At 49.2% G+C, this 16,554-nt stretch overlaps 1 protein-coding gene across 2 annotated transcripts in view; it reads left to right on the forward strand.

Moving 5' to 3' along the window:
* SEC24D (SEC24 homolog D, COPII coat complex component) overlaps nucleotides 1-16,554 on the forward strand; it is a 101,941-nt gene that overhangs the window by 76,377 nt on the left and 9,010 nt on the right. Inside the window, exons 13-20 of one of the 2 annotated variants that reach the window (XM_069104901.1) lie at nucleotides 2,721-2,837; nucleotides 4,650-4,820; nucleotides 7,908-8,004; nucleotides 9,611-9,756; nucleotides 11,180-11,318; nucleotides 13,061-13,179; nucleotides 14,432-14,611; nucleotides 15,970-16,161. In XM_069104901.1, coding sequence (XP_068961002.1) covers nucleotides 2,721-2,837; nucleotides 4,650-4,820; nucleotides 7,908-8,004; nucleotides 9,611-9,756; nucleotides 11,180-11,318; nucleotides 13,061-13,179; nucleotides 14,432-14,611; nucleotides 15,970-16,161 — 1,161 coding nt within the window. The remainder of the gene's footprint in view (nucleotides 1-2,720; nucleotides 2,838-4,649; nucleotides 4,821-7,907; nucleotides 8,005-9,610; nucleotides 9,757-11,179; nucleotides 11,319-13,060; nucleotides 13,180-14,431; nucleotides 14,612-15,969; nucleotides 16,162-16,554) is intronic. The other variant, XM_069104902.1, reaches the window with a different exon arrangement.

Below are 16,554 nucleotides of genomic sequence, written 5' to 3' on the forward strand. Positions count from 1 at the left end.
CTCTCTCTCTCTCTCTCTCTCTCTCTCTCTCTCTCTCTCTCTCTCTCACACACACACACACACACACACACACACACACACACACATCAGTTCTAATTAATTTTCTCTATCCAGACAAATATATCCAACCTGGTCTCTCTCCTAAACTTTCTCTGTTTCTTTCTCTCTCTGTGTCTCTCTCTCTATCTGTCTATCTCTCTCTCTCATCAGTTCTAATGATCATCTCTATCCAGACAAATATATCCAGCCCTGGTCTTTCTCCTAAACTCTCTCTATGCCCCCAGTTGCCTATTGGACATCTCCAACAATAGTTCTCAGTCAGCACATTTGAAACAAACCTCATTAGCTTTCCCCAACTGCCACCTGTCCATAGCTCCCCTGTTTCTGAGGAGGGTGCCATCTTCCTTCTAGTTGCTCAGGTTCACCACCTTGGACTGATCCCGGGCCCTTCCTTCTCTTCTAAATCAGTATTCATTCCTATGGCATGTTATTGAGCAGCCCCAGTTGGCCCTTCTTGCCTCTGGGAGAAAATGCGCGCTGGTGTTTGCTTTTTGAGCCCTTTGCAGCCTGTCTCCAGCATGCTTTTCCAGGCATGTTGCATCCCGTGTTCTACTCATAGATGCTTCCTTGCTGTTCTCCTTACACAGCATTCCACCTCTTATCTCAGTGGCTGCAGTGCACGTCCTTCCTCATCTTCACCTAATGGGATCCCTGTTTGGTCATTTTTCAATCGTGTCTGACCTGATCCTCCATGACCCCATTTGGGGTTTTGTTACCCGAGATCTTGGAGTGGGTTGCCATTTCCTTCTCCAGCTCATTTTACAGATGAGGAAACTGAGGCAAATAGGGAGAAGTGAAGTCACTTAAGTGACTTTAAATCAAGTTAAATGAAGTTAAATGCTCAGGGTCACTCAGCCAGGAAGTGTCTGATGCCAGATTTGAACTCGGAAGATGAGTCTTCCTGGCTCCAGACCCAGTGTTCTGTCCACTGCACCAGCTAGCTGCCCAATGGGAGCCCCAGCTGCCCTCAAAGCTCACCCAGGGGCCTCTTGCAGGAAGATTCTGACTGCCCCCAATCACTAGGATGCTCCCCTCCCTGAAATGACAGTCAGTTCTGAGTATATATGTATTACTTTCCCATGTGCATCACCACTCCCCCAGAGAATGCAAACTCTCTGAGGGTAAAGATTGTTTCATTTCCGTCTCTGTATCCCCATGCGACACAAAGTCGACATGACCATTTCTGTGTGACCAAGTATGAAAGTAAGTCAGCGGCGGCCAATTTCCAGTGTCCGCCTACATATAGAAGCGGTGTGAGGGGTGCCAACTAGGAAATGTCTGCTCAGAAAAGGGGAGGGGATGGTCAGGTGCTCGGGGGCAAGGGCTAGCTAGTGAGCAGCCAAGATGCTGCCCTGGTAACCCACAGAATGTGCAAAGTCCTAGAGGAAAGGCTCCATCATGTTGGGTGCTTTCTCTATGGAAGACTAAGAGAGGAAGATGTCAACAAGTATCATAGAAGAGAAGGTGTGAAGGACTTGTGATCTGCACAGCCGAAGGGAGTGCCCACACCCGAGAAGTCCTAAAGCCGTGGAGTTCCCAGGAATGGCCGGCCCTCAGCTAAAGCACAGGAGAACAGGGGCAGGGCCCTGAGGTCAGACTCTAGCCCTGCTTTGTGGCCTCCCAGTCTCCACAGTGAAGGGACTAGACCACATGAAGTCCAGACTCCCTCCCAAACATGATCCTATGCAAAACGCTTCTCTGGTGCCTAAAATAATCCCTGCCCAATGGGAGGGGCTGTGGGTGTGGACCCAGCAAATCATCTCTGTGTCTAGCGTTCAAGGATCAGCCTGGCAAAATGCAGAGGAGCCCTTTCTCAGAAAGCTTGGGCTTCTTTTGTCAGCCACAACAGGTCCCTAATAATAAATCCTGCCCATCAAATCATCGCGTACCTAGAACTGAAAGGAGCCTCAAGGGTTCTCTAGTCTGGCAACCTCCACCCCCATTTCGTAGATGGAGAAACTGAGGGCCCACCCAAGGTCTCGCAGGTGAGTTGAGAGCCTTGTGTTAGGCTGTGAAGAGGCCATGTGTGGTCTTGGCCCCCCGTGCAGCTGAATGGACAGATCTCTGAAGCTTCCCAGGGGAGATAAAGTCTATCTCCGGGCCCTTTGCCTTTGGATCTATGACCCTGTAGAAACAGGACATTCCCAGGGACTTCCTCTTTTGGAAATGTTCTGAGCCCCCTGTGGGGAGAGGGTGTGTCATTATTAATCCCCACTGTCTACTACCTAGAGCTGAACCCTACATATTTGTTGTGGTCAAGTTTCTTCAGTCACGTTGGACTCTCCATGACCCCATTTGGGGTTTTCTTGGCAGACCCCGGAGTGGTCTGCCACTGCCTTCTCCAGGTCATTTTACAGACAGGGAATTGAGTCAAACAGGGCTAAGTGACTTGTCCAGGGTCACACAGCTCCTAAGTGTCTGTGGTCACATTTGAACTCAGGTCTTCCTGACTCCAGGGCCAGTACTCTATAGTGTGCCATCTAGCCACACGTTACAGGTATTTAATTCATGTTGGTTGAATTGAATTGAACTGCAGATTCATAGTCATTAAGCACCTGTGAGCTCCCCAAGTACACAGAGCTGCAGGACGTGAGAGCCGATCCCGCAGGTTTCTGAGCAGTCACACCGTAACGGAGGCGTGCTCTCTGTCCCCGTGCCAGGCCGCAGACTGTCCAGGGAAGCTGTACGTCTTCCACTCCTCCCTGCCGACCGCCGAGGCCCCGGGCAAGCTGAAAAACCGAGATGACAGAAAGCTGATCAACACAGACAAAGAAAAGGTATTTCACCGGCAGCAGCTTCTGCAGTCCCCACTGTCCTTCATTCTAGAAAGAGGCAGGAACACGCTCAGCCCTGCTAAGCTGAAGGGGGTGGGGGAGAGCAGGAGGATTCGTCTTCCTGGCCTCAGATCCTCAAAGGCCTCAGTCCCCCAATTAGTGACTAACTGTATTTGCTTCTTGACTCTGGTGTAAACTGAGTTAATTCGGTTTGATTCCGAATAATCCTCCTCATCTGGGCGCCTCAAGGTGGTGCTTAGGAAGGTCACAGGGCAGAGGGTTCCAGTGTCTTTCCTCCCAGGCTGGGAGGAATTCATACTTCTCACCACGTCACCCCCCACCGCCGTCTAGCCTGTGTTTGGGAGTCTGGATGCTCTATGTCCCCGAGGAATTCCCTGCCCTTGGCTGGACCCAGAACCATTGGTCTGTGCAGAGTTCCCAGACTTGTTTTAGAGAGTTTCTAGACTCATTTCTAGAACTACTTGTTTTGTTTTGTTGGGGCGCTGATACTTTTTAATGGATAGTTGTATCCTTCAGGGAATAGTTCTCAGGCCAAGGAAGCTTTGAAAATAAAAACATTTATATGCAGACAGCAACAGAGGTCCAAGTATCACAAAACTTTCTGTATGGATCACATTGTAGAGAGGAGGAAAGAAAATGCATAATGAGAGTGGTGTAGACCTGTACTCATGGAGATGGTGTAGACCTGTATTAATGGGCATGATGTGGACCTGAACTAAGAGAAAAAGTGTGGATCTTTGCTAATGAAGACAGTATAGACCTGTACTAATGGGGAAGGGGACAGGAAGAGACTCACAGCTCCATTTCCCTTGGAGGCCAGAGCTGGAAGGAGAGGCAGAGCCGGAGGATCCCTGAGATTCTTCGATGGCTACCCAAATCCTTGGGATCGGAGCCTGCCTCTTTACAAGCTGATCAGGCCATAGCAGGGGAAGATAGAAAGGCACTTTGAGATAAAGAAAGTGAGGCCCGGGAAGCCGAGCCTGGGCAGAGAAGCACCCTTCTGTGACTTGTTCCTCCGGTCTCACCCACTTTGCTCACTGGGGTGGAAGCAGATGGGCTCCTCTCCCTACACAGGGCAGGAGTCTTTGTCCTCCCGGGAGCCTCATTCTCTCCCTCTGTCAGCTGAAGGGACTAGTCCAGATTGGCCTCTGAGGCCCTTCGAGGCTCTCAAACTATGAACCCATGAGCCGGTTGAGTTTTCAGCTACTTTCCAATTCAAGTCAACATTCATTTATTAAGCACCTTCCACATGCCAGGTCCCGTGCCAAATGCTGGGGGTACAAAGAAAGACAAAAGATAATCCCTGCTCTCGAGGGGCACAGTCTGACGAGGGAAGCAGCCTTCTAATGACTGTACAAAGAGGTTATAGACAGGCTAAAGTGAAGACACTGAGCAGACAGAAGACAGCAGGATCAAGGGGAATTGGGCAAGGCTCCCTGTAGATGGCAGACTGGGAGCTGGGACTTGCAGGAAGCCAGGAGGCTGAGATGGGGAGGGGGGGGACACCCAGGGAGAATGCCCTGAGTCAGGGGAAAGGGCGTGTCTTGGGCAAAGATCAGAAACTAATGAGAAAATAATTAATTGTATTATATGTAGTATATGATGTGTTAATATGTGATACTAGATATATAATTAATAATAATTAATTAGAAATTAGTTATATTTTTATACATAGTATATGATGTGTTAATATGTGATACTAGATATATAATTAATACTGATTAGTTAGTAATAAGTTAATTAAAGGAAGTACCTTTTGGCACATATGCGTTTTCTTTTCATCTCTGCCTTCAGACACTTTTCCAGCCACAGACAAGCATTTATGAAAGCCTGGCTAAGGACTGCGTGACCAATGGCTGCTGCGTGAACCTCTTCCTCTTCCCCAGTCAGTACGTGGACGTGGCCTCCGTGGGCCTGGTGACCCTGCAGACCGGAGGCACGCTCTATAAATACAACAATTTCCAGGTAGCTCAGCCAGATGTTTCTTAGAGATGCCATCTGCTCCTTCTCCTCCTTTATGGTTTCTGGCCCCTCATAGGTGTGCAGGCTCTGCCCCTTTGTGGACAGAACACAGACCACAGAGGGAAAACAGATCAGAAAGGCACAGGTCATCTACTCCAAATTCCTCCTTTGACACTAGGGGAAAATGTGGCCCAGAGAGGTTGAGGGAGTGGTCTGGGGTCACACAGGTGATGAGCAGCGGTAGCGCCAATGCAATATTTACAGCACCCATGACCATGATAAAGACCGTGACTATAAATATTGCATGATTTTTTATCACAAAATATACCAGATTCTCCAGGTAGAGGACAGAACTGAAGCATTTGTTTAGATACCAGAAAACCAAATCCCAAAACCAGTAAGCTGATTTCATCATATTATCAAAGATATTCAGAAGCCATAATAACAGAGAGCCACAGCATCCTTCAGCCTTCCCACAAACCAATACAAGATCAATATCTACTCATGAGCTTATCTGACTCCTTGTCTAAGGTCCTCCTCTCTGCCCCACCATCTGGCTAGCTCTGACCAGCTTCCTATGGGCTCTGCTTCCCTTCAGCAAACTCTTCTCACCACAGGCCTTCAGCCTGTCAGGGGGCAGTTTATCTTCACAGCAGGGAAGCTTCCTTTGGGCTCTGCTTCTCATTGGAAATTCCCTCCACCACAGGCTCCATGTAACTACATTCAGCCTATCAGGGGGAAGAGTTTACTTTCAAAGCAGGGGAGCTCTCCAAACTCCCCCCTAGGCCTCTTAAGGGGCAGGGAAGATCTTCACATTCCCATTCTCATTACAGCAGCACAGCTGGCTTTCCAACCTCAGTCCTCTGACCCCAGGTCTAGTACCCAGGCCCCAGGATTTGTGGCACATTTTGTGTTCCCTGAGCCACAGAGTAAATGGAGCCATGTCCACTACAGGATGGAAAGTGAATTTAGTATGCTATCCAGTTATGTAGATTTTGCCTACTTTAGCTGAAGAAAATCAGGATCATAGAAGGTTAGTGAATAGATAGTCAATCTCAGAGGCAGGAAGGCCTGGGTTCGAATCCTGCCCCTGTCTTATGCTGGCTTCATGCCCTAGACAGTCACCTCACACTCAGTGCCCCAGACATGTCTTTAAGACTCTCATTTGTGGAGAAGGTGTTGACCTACATTGGTAGAAGAGTGTCCTCAACCAGACCTGCTTCAACTAATGAAGTTGCAGGTCTGGGGTCACAGACTTGACTGGAAGGATTTCTGGAGTTTTCCAAGACCAACTTCCTGACTTTGCAAGTAAGGAGAAAGAGGTTAAGCAGTTTCAAAGACCCTGAATTTGAATTCTGCATCATCCCTCCCTGTGCCCCCAGGAAGCCACTCTATCCCTGTGGGTCTCAGTTTCCTCATCTGTAAAATCAAGGCGTTGGCCTGAAAGATTCGAGGTCCTACAATCTCTCGATCTAGAACTCTGTTGCACTCAAGTCCTCACAGGTAGTAGGGCAGGGGCAGAGGCAACTTTGACCTTAAGTTCTCTGACTCCGGATCTACCGGCTAAAATATAAATATTGGCTTCAGTAAGATAACTATTAGTTACCAAGTTTTTACTTCATTAGAGATACTTTGGGCAATAGAAAACCCAATGTCCTAATGGACCTGTGATTCCATTGATCCAGAGCTTGCTCCAAAGCGAGAGATCACCCACTGTTCTTCCTTGGACGCTCATGTCCAGCATTTCCATAGCCCTGGAAGACTGAAGGACACTTGAACAAGGCCTCCCACTGATTGGCTGTAGTTTACCACAGCACATCCCCAAGGACCGGAGACCTTCCTTAATGTCTCCTGATGCTGTGAGAGGCAACAGAAGCCTACATGAGACAAAGGAGATGCCCAAATGGGCAGTGGAACAAAGAGTGAATTAAAGGGGCTGAACACATCCAACAGTTGTCAGCCAAGTCCAGGAACCCTAAGCTTTGGGAAGAACAGGTGAGAGCAATCGTTTGCTGTTTCCCTTGGAAACTGGCAAAGGCTACAAACCAGGGCTTAATTTATTGTGTAGTTGGTTGTCTAGACTTAAGGAAGTGATGGAGAAAAATGTGCGTGATGCTGATCAAACCGAAAAGTGCATCCCCAATTCAATATTTAGCAGCACACCCCTGGGGAAACGCTTTGATTTCTTCACCCATCAAATGAAGTTATTGGACTAGTCGATTTCCCAGGTCCTTCCTAGTTCTAATGTTCTCTGAAAGATAGAAAACATCTCCCAAAAGAGGGCCCAAAAGGATGGCTTCCCCCGGCACCCCCAGGCTATGTATTGTTGATGATGCGCGGTCTCAGTTCTCTCCCTGAGCCGGGCTCCCCTGCTCACCTGACCAGTCTGCCTGGAAGCTTTTCCCACTTTCCCCAAGGGGGTTCTTTGCTTTCCTTTCCTCTTGTGAAATGCTGAATGGCAGAGCCTGGGTCCTTGTGATTATTCCCTGGCCAGGCCAGGACTGCTTCAGAAACACAGGGCAAACACTGCTGAGCTGTGATTTCAGAAGCATTCACAGGCATAAGGATCGTGAACAGGGATGCACGGGCTTAACAGAGATGCTGAAGGCAACAGAGAGAGTGCCAGGTCTGGAGTCAGGAAGGCCCAGGCTAGCGGTGTGACCATGGGCAGGTCACCTAACCTCTTGGGGGTCCAGTTCCTTTATCAGTAGAACTGATTGGCTTCTGAGGCCCCTTTCACCTCTGACTCTGCTGTCGCTCAGTACTTCTGTATAAGAAGGGAAAGGATGAAACAAGAAACAGTCCCTGCCTTTGAGGAGCTTGTTCTCAGCACCGAGCCTCGGTGTCCTTCCCTGTAACATAAGTGATTGGGCCAGATGATCTCCAAGGCTCTTCCCGGTGCTAAGATCTGTGGAAGCTAATTGCTTTGTCTCTTAGTGTCCCCACTTGTAAAAGGGAGTAGCGGTGCCCACTCTGAGCCTGCTCCCTGGAGTACTGCGAGCATACCCACCTGTGCGTTTCTGCTGGGTCTCTCTTCTTGTGCTTTTTCTGCTCTCGGGTGGATGCTGATGGGCAGAATGTGTTTTTCAGAAGCACTTGGACAGCCAGACGTTCTTGAACGACCTCAGGAACGATGTCCAGAAAATGACAGGATTTGATGCTATCATGAGGGTACGCACCAGCACAGGTAAATGTTGAAATCCCAAGTTGAGGGGCCACTCGGCCTGTGTGTAGTCCTGATCTCGGAGCCTCCCTAAGGGCTGGGAAGGGGAAGGGGTCCCAGATCATCTGAGTATGTGGGGCCTACAGGGTAGCAGCAGACCTGGTCTGACTCCACTTTCTTCCCTGTAAATGAGCGGAGTTAGAAGGGGTGATCTCAGAGGCCCTGAGATGAGAGTCCCTGTGATCTGTATTTGGCAGAATCGATTGATTCCATGCAATCTAGGCTGACTCAGTCCTCTGCAGTAACGAGAGTCTCTCTTCCACCACAATGAAGGAAAGAAGACATATTCTGTCTTCTCTCCTCTGAAGTTAACGTAAAGATGTTTGCCTCATGGCATTTAAAGTTCAAAAGGATCCTACCAGCGTGGGATAATTAAAATCAGGAGGGCCTGGGTTCAAATCCCTGCTCAAACATGGGCAAGGCAACTAACTTCTGTCTCCCTCAGTTTTCTCATCTGCAAGATGGCAATGATAATAGCCCGACATCCTAGAGTTGTGAGCATGACACCAGATCATATTTGTGAAGTGTTTTGCTGGCCTTGAAGCATTATAGAAATGCTGCTATTAGATAATAATTAAAGCAGTAATAATTAAGCTGTGGCCAAAAGGAATAAGAAGGAGATGTTGGCCCAACATACAAATACTGATCTCAAAAAAAGAAGTCTTACAAGCTACATTCCTTGGTGGTTCGACCTCTACATGTCTGTTGTGGCCTCAGTTTCCCCATTTGTAAGATGAGGGAGTTGGGACTCTGCAACCTCTAAAGTCCCTCCCAACACTAAATCTGTGTTCCTACGATCCTAGGCCAAGCCCCTCATTGAACAGATGAGGAAATCAGCCTCCCCCAGGTGGGAAGGATTTACAAAGGTAGCAAAGGCAGGACTCTAACGTGTGGGCTCAGGCTCCAAGCCCCTCTCTCTGCTACACATGGAGCCTGCTTTAAAGCAGAAATGAGCCCCTCAGTTGTGACTGTACTATGGGCCTTCTCTTCTGAGCCTGGAACCAGAGTCGAGACATGCTGGCAGTGTGGCCGCCGGAGGAAGGGAGGTATAGAGAGCCGGCTGGTGTGACCGTGGGGACTGTGGCCAATACCACTAATGACCTTCACCGTCCCAATGTCCTTTGTGTGAGTGATCGTGTCTTAGAACCACAGGAGCGTCCCCTCTTCGGGGATATAAAAGGACAACCAAGTGAGGGCCAGATGCCCCCATACTTCACTGAATCAGGGAATGTGGAAGAGGAAGCCACATCCTCCCATGTGTGGCTCTCTCTCCCATCAGTGCAGCTCACCACCCATCCATGCTTTCTCCAACTCTTCAGCTCATGTCCGTGTTCTTTCCATCAGTCACTTAACAAGCATTTAGGCACTCTGCCAAGGAGTCAAGGCAAATATGAGGCAGTCTCTGCCCTTGGGAGCTTAGACTATAGAGAGAAACGTACATCAGTAGGTCCCTCAGTCCCCTATAGAGACACCATCCAAGGCACTGGAGGCTCAGAAAACATAAAAACGTGGAAAAAGAGGCAGCCACGGTCCGTCAGCCCAGCCCAGAAGTCCTGTTTTCTGCCTTCAGGTTTCAGAGCCACGGACTTCTTTGGTGCCATTTACATGAACAACACCACAGATGTAGAGATGGCTGCCGTGGACTGCGACAAGGCTGTGACGGTGGAGTTCAAGCATGACGACAAGCTGAATGAAGACAGCGGCGCCCTCATCCAGGTGAGATGTCCCCATCCCCTGCCCTGGCTGGGCATACACAATGTGGCCAGAGCCTGGAGGTCCTGGCAACTCTTGTTTGGGCTCTCCTACAGCTCCCACTCTCTGCCTCCCCTGCCCCTCCTGGGAGGGGATGCTTTACTCAATTTCTACAGCACTGGCTTTGAAGGCCAAACTCTGGCTTTTCTATACTTACAAGGCGTTTTCTTCCCCAAAGTGTCTGAGGCTGGATTTGAACCCAGGAAGATGTGTCTTCCTGGCTCCAGGCCTGGCACTCTATCCACTGCTCCAGCTGGCTGGCCTGATCCTGGGGTCACAAAGACCCTCAAGGGATTTACATCCCTAAGGGTTTACCACTAGGTACCTACCGGCTCTTGTGGTAGATGCTTTAAGAGCCAGCACTTGGGAGGGGTGGACGTGGGCGCAATTTGTGTTGTTCACATCGTTTCTGTCACTTTTTTAAGTCTAGATAAATGACAAAACTATACATCAAGCCCTGAGTTGTAGTATTGACTGATTTCAGAGCTGTAAATGCTCACCCTGAACATTTAACAACCGGCTTTTGTGAGCCTCATCTCACTCCCATGACAATATATAAACAGACAAGTAATCATCTGAGGTGGGAGACAGCTCTAAGGGAATTCAAGGAAGGCTTCTTCTGGGAGGTGGCTCCATATCCTAGCATTAGAGAAGATAGAAATTCCAAGAGATGGAGTGAGGAAGGTGGGCATCCTGGTGACGTAAACCAGGAAAGCTTAACAGAAAGGAAAGGATTTACTAATTTTTCTTCCCTCACTTCACACAAACACCAAGTTCTGAATGAAGGGTGTCAAGCAAACCAAGCTGTACACAGGCACACTATGGAGGGGACTGGAATAGAACCGAACAGCATTTATTAAGCACTTACTGCATGCTGAGCATTGTACTGAGCACTGAGTAGGAATGGAAAAGTGGGGTGTCCTGTCCCCTGAAGGAGCTTGCATTCTGATTAGGAGAGGCAACACAGTGCTGGCAAAATGCACAGCAGGCACCTAATAAAGGTTATTGAATGAATGAAAGAAAGAATAGATGAATGAGTGAGAGAACAAGTGAGTGAAAGAATGGATGAATGAGCCATAGACCAGGAGCTAAGAATAAATGAATGAATGAGAGAATAAGTGAGTGAAAGAATGAATGAATGGGTGAATGAATGAATGAACCATAGACCAGCAAGCTAAGAATAAAAGAATGAATGAGAGAATGGGTGAAAGAATGAATGAATGAACCAGTGAGCTAAGAATAAATGAATGAATGAGAGAATAAGTGAGTGAAAGAATGAATGAATGAACCATAGACCAGGAGCTAAGAATGAATGAATGAATGAGTGAATGAATGAATGAGCCATAGACTAGCCAACTAAGCCTGTGGCCTTCCCCTCGGCCTATAGTGTGCTGTGCTTTACACAACCATCAGCGGCCAGAGAAGACTGAGGATCCACAACGTCAGCCTCAACTGCACCAGCCAGCTGGCCGACCTCTACAAGAGCTGTGAGACAGATGCCCTCATCAACTTCTTTGCCAAGTCGGGTAAAGCCCATCTTGAGGACATGGGGAGGGAGGGGCGGGTCAGGAGGTATTTGATTGCTTCAAAGATTCTCTTTTCCCCTGAATCCTGCACTCGGGAGAACTCTCTGGAGCCCCGAGCGAGGGACCAGTCTATCTCAGTGGACACAAGAGGGCAGCAGCCGGGTCTGTTCTTCCATGCCCCTGGGCACAGCGCAGGGCACAGCTGCCCCAGCCAGTGGGCCTGTGAGCTGGGGGGCTCCCTTCTTTCCCATTGCCTGATTGGGGATTTCCCTTCCCCAGTCTCCTGCTTGTCTTAGCCTGCCCATCCATAACTTTCTTTGTGGGAAAAAGAAAAGAAGCTATGGGAAGGGCCCAGGCCCAAGAGTGAAAGGGCATAGAGGCCATTGGGCCTGAAGTTATGAAAACCTGGGCTCAGATCCCACTTCTGACACTCACCAGTTGTGTGACCCTGGACAAATCACTGACCCATCTCTGTGCCTCCTTCAACTATAAAATAAGGGGGTTGGACTCACTTGCTTCAAGGGATCCTTCCTACTGTAATACCTATGATCCTTTGAACTGGCCGGAGGCCCTGCTTCAACTGCAGGCTTCATAGAAAGACAGCTGGACCTGGAGTCAGGAAGAGCTGAGTTCAAATTCAGCATCAGAAACGTACCAGCTGTGTGACCCTGGGCAAGTCACTTACCACTATCTGACTCAGTTTCCTCAACTGTCAAACAGGGATATTAGCATTTGACTCTCAGGATTGTCTAAGGATCAAATGAAATTCTGTTTGTAAAGCGCTTAGCACCATGCCTGGCCCTGAATAAATGTTTGTTCCCTTCCCTAGTTCTCCATCTCTGTGCCTTATATGTCCCCCAGGCACTTTTTTTCTCTCCACCCCAGAATGCCCATCCCTGAAATCTCCTCCCAATCCCCCCCTCACCTTTTGGCCCCTTCTCCTTATGAGAAGGGAACCACCCCCAGGAACTTAGAACTGGGACCACAAATGCCTGGCAGCACCACATGGAGCCCTGGGTGTGTTCCCCTAGAAATACTGGATTCAGTTCGGTTCCATTGAAGCTAGAAGCAGTTACGTGTGACTAGTCCCTTGTGTGATATGCTTGTTGCTGTGCCGTCCCAGAAGCTAGACTGACTTTATGACATTGTTTCTATGGAGAGAACAGGGCAGAGGGCTGAGCCAGAGCTCACAAGCACTACAGGCCCCCAGTTCAGGCGAGCTGGGGCTCTGGGCAAACCTTCTGTGCCAGAGAATAATACCTCCATTGACTGTTTCACAGGGTAGTCATGAGCTCACGTGAGAGAATAAGTAGGTAAAGGTGCTTTTTGACCCTCTGAGCACTAGAAAGCAGACACTCAGCCTGGGAACCGAACCTACAAGGATGTCCCCATTTTGCAGGTGCAGAAACTGAGGCCCGGACAAGTGAGGTGGTTTGCCCAAAGTCCCTGAGGCAGGCAGTAAAGAGCAGAGCTGGGACCCCAAATGCAGGATTCTCACCTCCACACCAAGAGGGTTATCTTCCATCTACTGAGTAAAACTGACACTGTTTGAATTGTTGGGACAGTCGAGGTAGCCAGGTATCTGTGTCTAGGCTTCCCTTATCACCTCGCTTCCAAGGAAGGAAAACTCCATGTCTTAGGTTCAGGGATGATGGAATGCTGGCAGAGCTCAGTCTGAATGCTTTGGGGCGTCGTCTCTGTTCTTTCTAAGTCTCACATCCTCTGCTTCATCCTGCCTGCAGCTTTCATGGCGGTTCTCACTCAGCCCTTGAAGACGGTCCGGGACATCCTGGTGCATCAGACCGCCCACATGCTGGCATGTTACCGCAAGAACTGCGCCAGCCCCTCAGCTGTCAGCCAGGTGAGAAGCTGGACATTCGTCTGCCTGCCCAGTCACCTAGAGAGCACTTACCTGGCATAGCCCCAGACAGCAATATGGCCATTCTCTAGCCATGTCCCAGATGCACGTGTTTGTTAGGGTTTGTATCAGACTGGAGGCACAGTTTCATGAAAGGTATGGACCACCAGGTGGTGCTGACGAGCAGGATAGGCTGACTGACCCTCATCCCCTTAGCCCAAGGCACTGTCTGAGCTCACCCAGAGGCCTTGCTCTGCTGTCCAGGCTTCCAAGCAAATCCCACTCTCCCCACACCTCCCCCACCCCTATCCCCCACTGTGGCAGAGTGCCCTGCCTTCCCAGGGAAGGAAGAAATGATGCTTTCCTGAGCTTGATCATTCACTCCCCGGTCATTCCTAGGAGTGTCTTGACCCCAGATTCTTTGCCAAGCATGTAAACTCTAAAACCTCCCTCCATACTTTGTTCTATCTCCAGCTCCCACATCCGAACCAGGTAATCCCCAGAAAGGGGCAACTCGGCAGGACAGCAAATTCAGCTGGGCCTGGTGAGCTCAGATGTGACCACAGATACTAGTTGTGTGACCCTGGGCAAGTCACTTAACCTTTGTCTGCCTCAGGCTCCTCGGCTGTGAAATGCAGATACTAATAGCACCTCCTGCCCAGAGTTGTTGTGAGGACTAAATGCTTAGCCTGGTGCCAGGCTGTTTCCTTCCCTCTATCCTGTCTTATCTTCAGATCTGTATACTCGGTAAAATACAACAGCTTGGGTTTCTGTTGGCCAGGATTTTCAGCACAAGTTAGGAGCTGGAGAAGCAGAAGCCGACATTAGGACAACAGTTAATCCTTCCCAAACCCAGCGCATCTGGCTCTCTCCCCAAAAAGGGAGGGGTGGGGAGAAGAGAGTACGTCACCTCCCCTTCTACTCCATTAGTAGTACCCATTGCACCTAGGACATAGACTGTCCATTTTGGGGGATGTTGTTTAGTTGTGTTCAACTCTCCGTGATCCCATTTGGGGTTTTCTTGGCAGAGATGCCGGAGTAGTTTGCCATTTCCTTCTCCTACTCATTTTACAGATGAGGAGACAGAGTTAAGTGACTTACCCAGGGTCACACAGCTAGTAAGTGTCTGAGGCTGGATTTGAACTCATAAAGATGTGTCTTCCTGACTCAAGGCCCAGGGCTGCATCCACTGCACCTCCTGGATGCCCCTTCTAAGGTCAGAAAAGGGCATCAAATGATTCCTTTCTCTCTTCAGCTCATCCTGCCCGATGCCATGAAGGTATTCCCAGTGTACATGAACAGTCTGCTAAAAAACTGCGTGCTCCTGAGCAGACCGGAGATCTCCATGGATGAACGAGCCTATCAGAGGCAGCTGGTCATGTCCATGGACGTGGCAGACACACAGCTCTTTTTCTACCCACAGCTGATACCAATAGTAAGTATGCTGCACTGCAGACCCAGAGGACGAGAGGACGGCGTCTGCTCTTTCCTCGGTCACATGCACCAAATACAGAAGGTGGTGGGGTCATGAGCACCTTCCATGGCATGGTTGGGGATTTGGAGGAGACAGATGTGGTCACAAAAGCTGGAGGAGGGGAGATGAGGAGAGAGGGTGATCACAGGTCATCTGGGGGACTTCATTTTCCTGAATAATTCCATATGATTCATATAATTTCTTTCACCACCTTGGAACTCCTCAACCAATTAAGTACTAGGGCTAACGGAATAAATACTCCCTGAGCATCTTCTCTGGGCTCAGCACCAGGGATACAGAGGAAACGCCAAGTAAGCCCTGTGCTTAATGAACGAGCTCACGTCTTCTTGGATGTCAGACGGGGTTCAGCAGGTACTCAGAAAAGTGAATGCAGTTATTCCAGGTCGTTTCTAGAGTGAGACAGTGGTAATAACTGGGGGGAAAGAGACTTCTGATGTAGGAGGGGGCTCCTGGACGCTGCTCTGAAGGAAGCTTTCCATTAACTTTAAAATTCCAGACAGGCTGAAGAAGGCTGGTCCTGATGTTCCCGAGACGGCACCTCTGCTGCTCACACTGGTGACAACTCTTGTGTCAGTGATCTCGCACACACGCACATGCGTGTGTGATGGGCCTCTGCCAGAAACCAGGTCAGGCAGGAAGTCAGCCTGAGAGGCCTTGCCTCTGCAAGAAGAGCATCCTAAAGGGCCATTCACAGCCCAGTGAGGCAGCATCACACTTTAAGAGGTCCCTTAGGAGCAGAGATTGTACTTGACCTTGGGATAAGTGAAGTAAAGGAAACCACTGTAAGGCCCTTAGGGAGCATTCAGTTCTTGGAGGATGTGGCCCGGGTGAGTTCAGCTGAGAATGACTGAAGGACAGATTCATCTTTAATCCTGGAATTGTTCTTGTGGTTGGATCAGGAAGGTTGGATCAGGGGTCCGAACAAGTCATGTAGCCTTTGCTTGAATGTTTCCAGGGATGAGTGACCTCACGATTTCACAAGGGCATAAAGCTGCTTATGTCCAAATAACTTTCAGCTTACTGGTTCTCCAAGCATGGCCCAGGGTTCCCCTGGGGGTCCCTGAGACCCTCTCGGGGGTTGCCAAAGTTAAAATGACTCTCGTGTTAATACAGCAAACGTAAATTGATGTGACCCACAGAAACAAAAGCTCTTTGGGGGAGGGACCTCAGTAATTCTTTTTTACTTTTAGCTTTTTGGAGGGCAATTGGGGTTAAGTGATACCTCAGTAATTCTTAAGAGTGCAAAGGGGGCCCGAGTTCAAAAAGTCTGACGTTCTGGCTCTGCTTCGGTTTCACAGCACACAATGGACATCAAGAGCGAAAGTCTCCCGGCTGCCATTCGCTGCTCCGAAGAGCGGCTCTCGGAAGGAGGTGTCTTCTTATTGGCTAACGGGCTCCGCATGTTCCTGTGGCTGGGAGTGAGCACGCCACCAGAGCTGATCCAAGGAATATTTAACGTGCCCTCCTTTACACACATCAACACAGATGCAGTAAGTGTCATTTTCCTTTTGGGGTGTGATAGATATGGAGGAGTGGGGACATGGATGTGGCTGAAGTCCAAATAAAAACCCTTTCACTTTTCTCCTTTTAACATCCCTCTCAGGGATACAGAAAGGAAAAACTGACAACACCCATAGATCCTAATACTTAGGCTAAGGCTGAGGGAGGAAGTGTAGGGGAACTAAGTCTTCGATAATCTTACATGATGACTATGCAGCAACATTTAGATATCCCAAACAGTGCGGGGGGGGGGGGGGGGGGAAAAAGGAACCGCCCCAGAGAACGGGAAAAAAAGGGGAAAAATTTTAAAACCACAAACAAAAAAAAAAACAACCAAAATCGGGCGAAGCACTCTACCCCCTGCACCCCTCATACTTTCTGAT

The sequence above is a fragment of the Petaurus breviceps genome, unplaced genomic scaffold (assembly GCF_028583685.1).
Source record: "Petaurus breviceps papuanus isolate PSGF00001 unplaced genomic scaffold, PetGlider_PUasm1.0 689, whole genome shotgun sequence".
Lineage (NCBI taxonomy): Eukaryota > Metazoa > Chordata > Mammalia > Diprotodontia > Petauridae > Petaurus > Petaurus breviceps.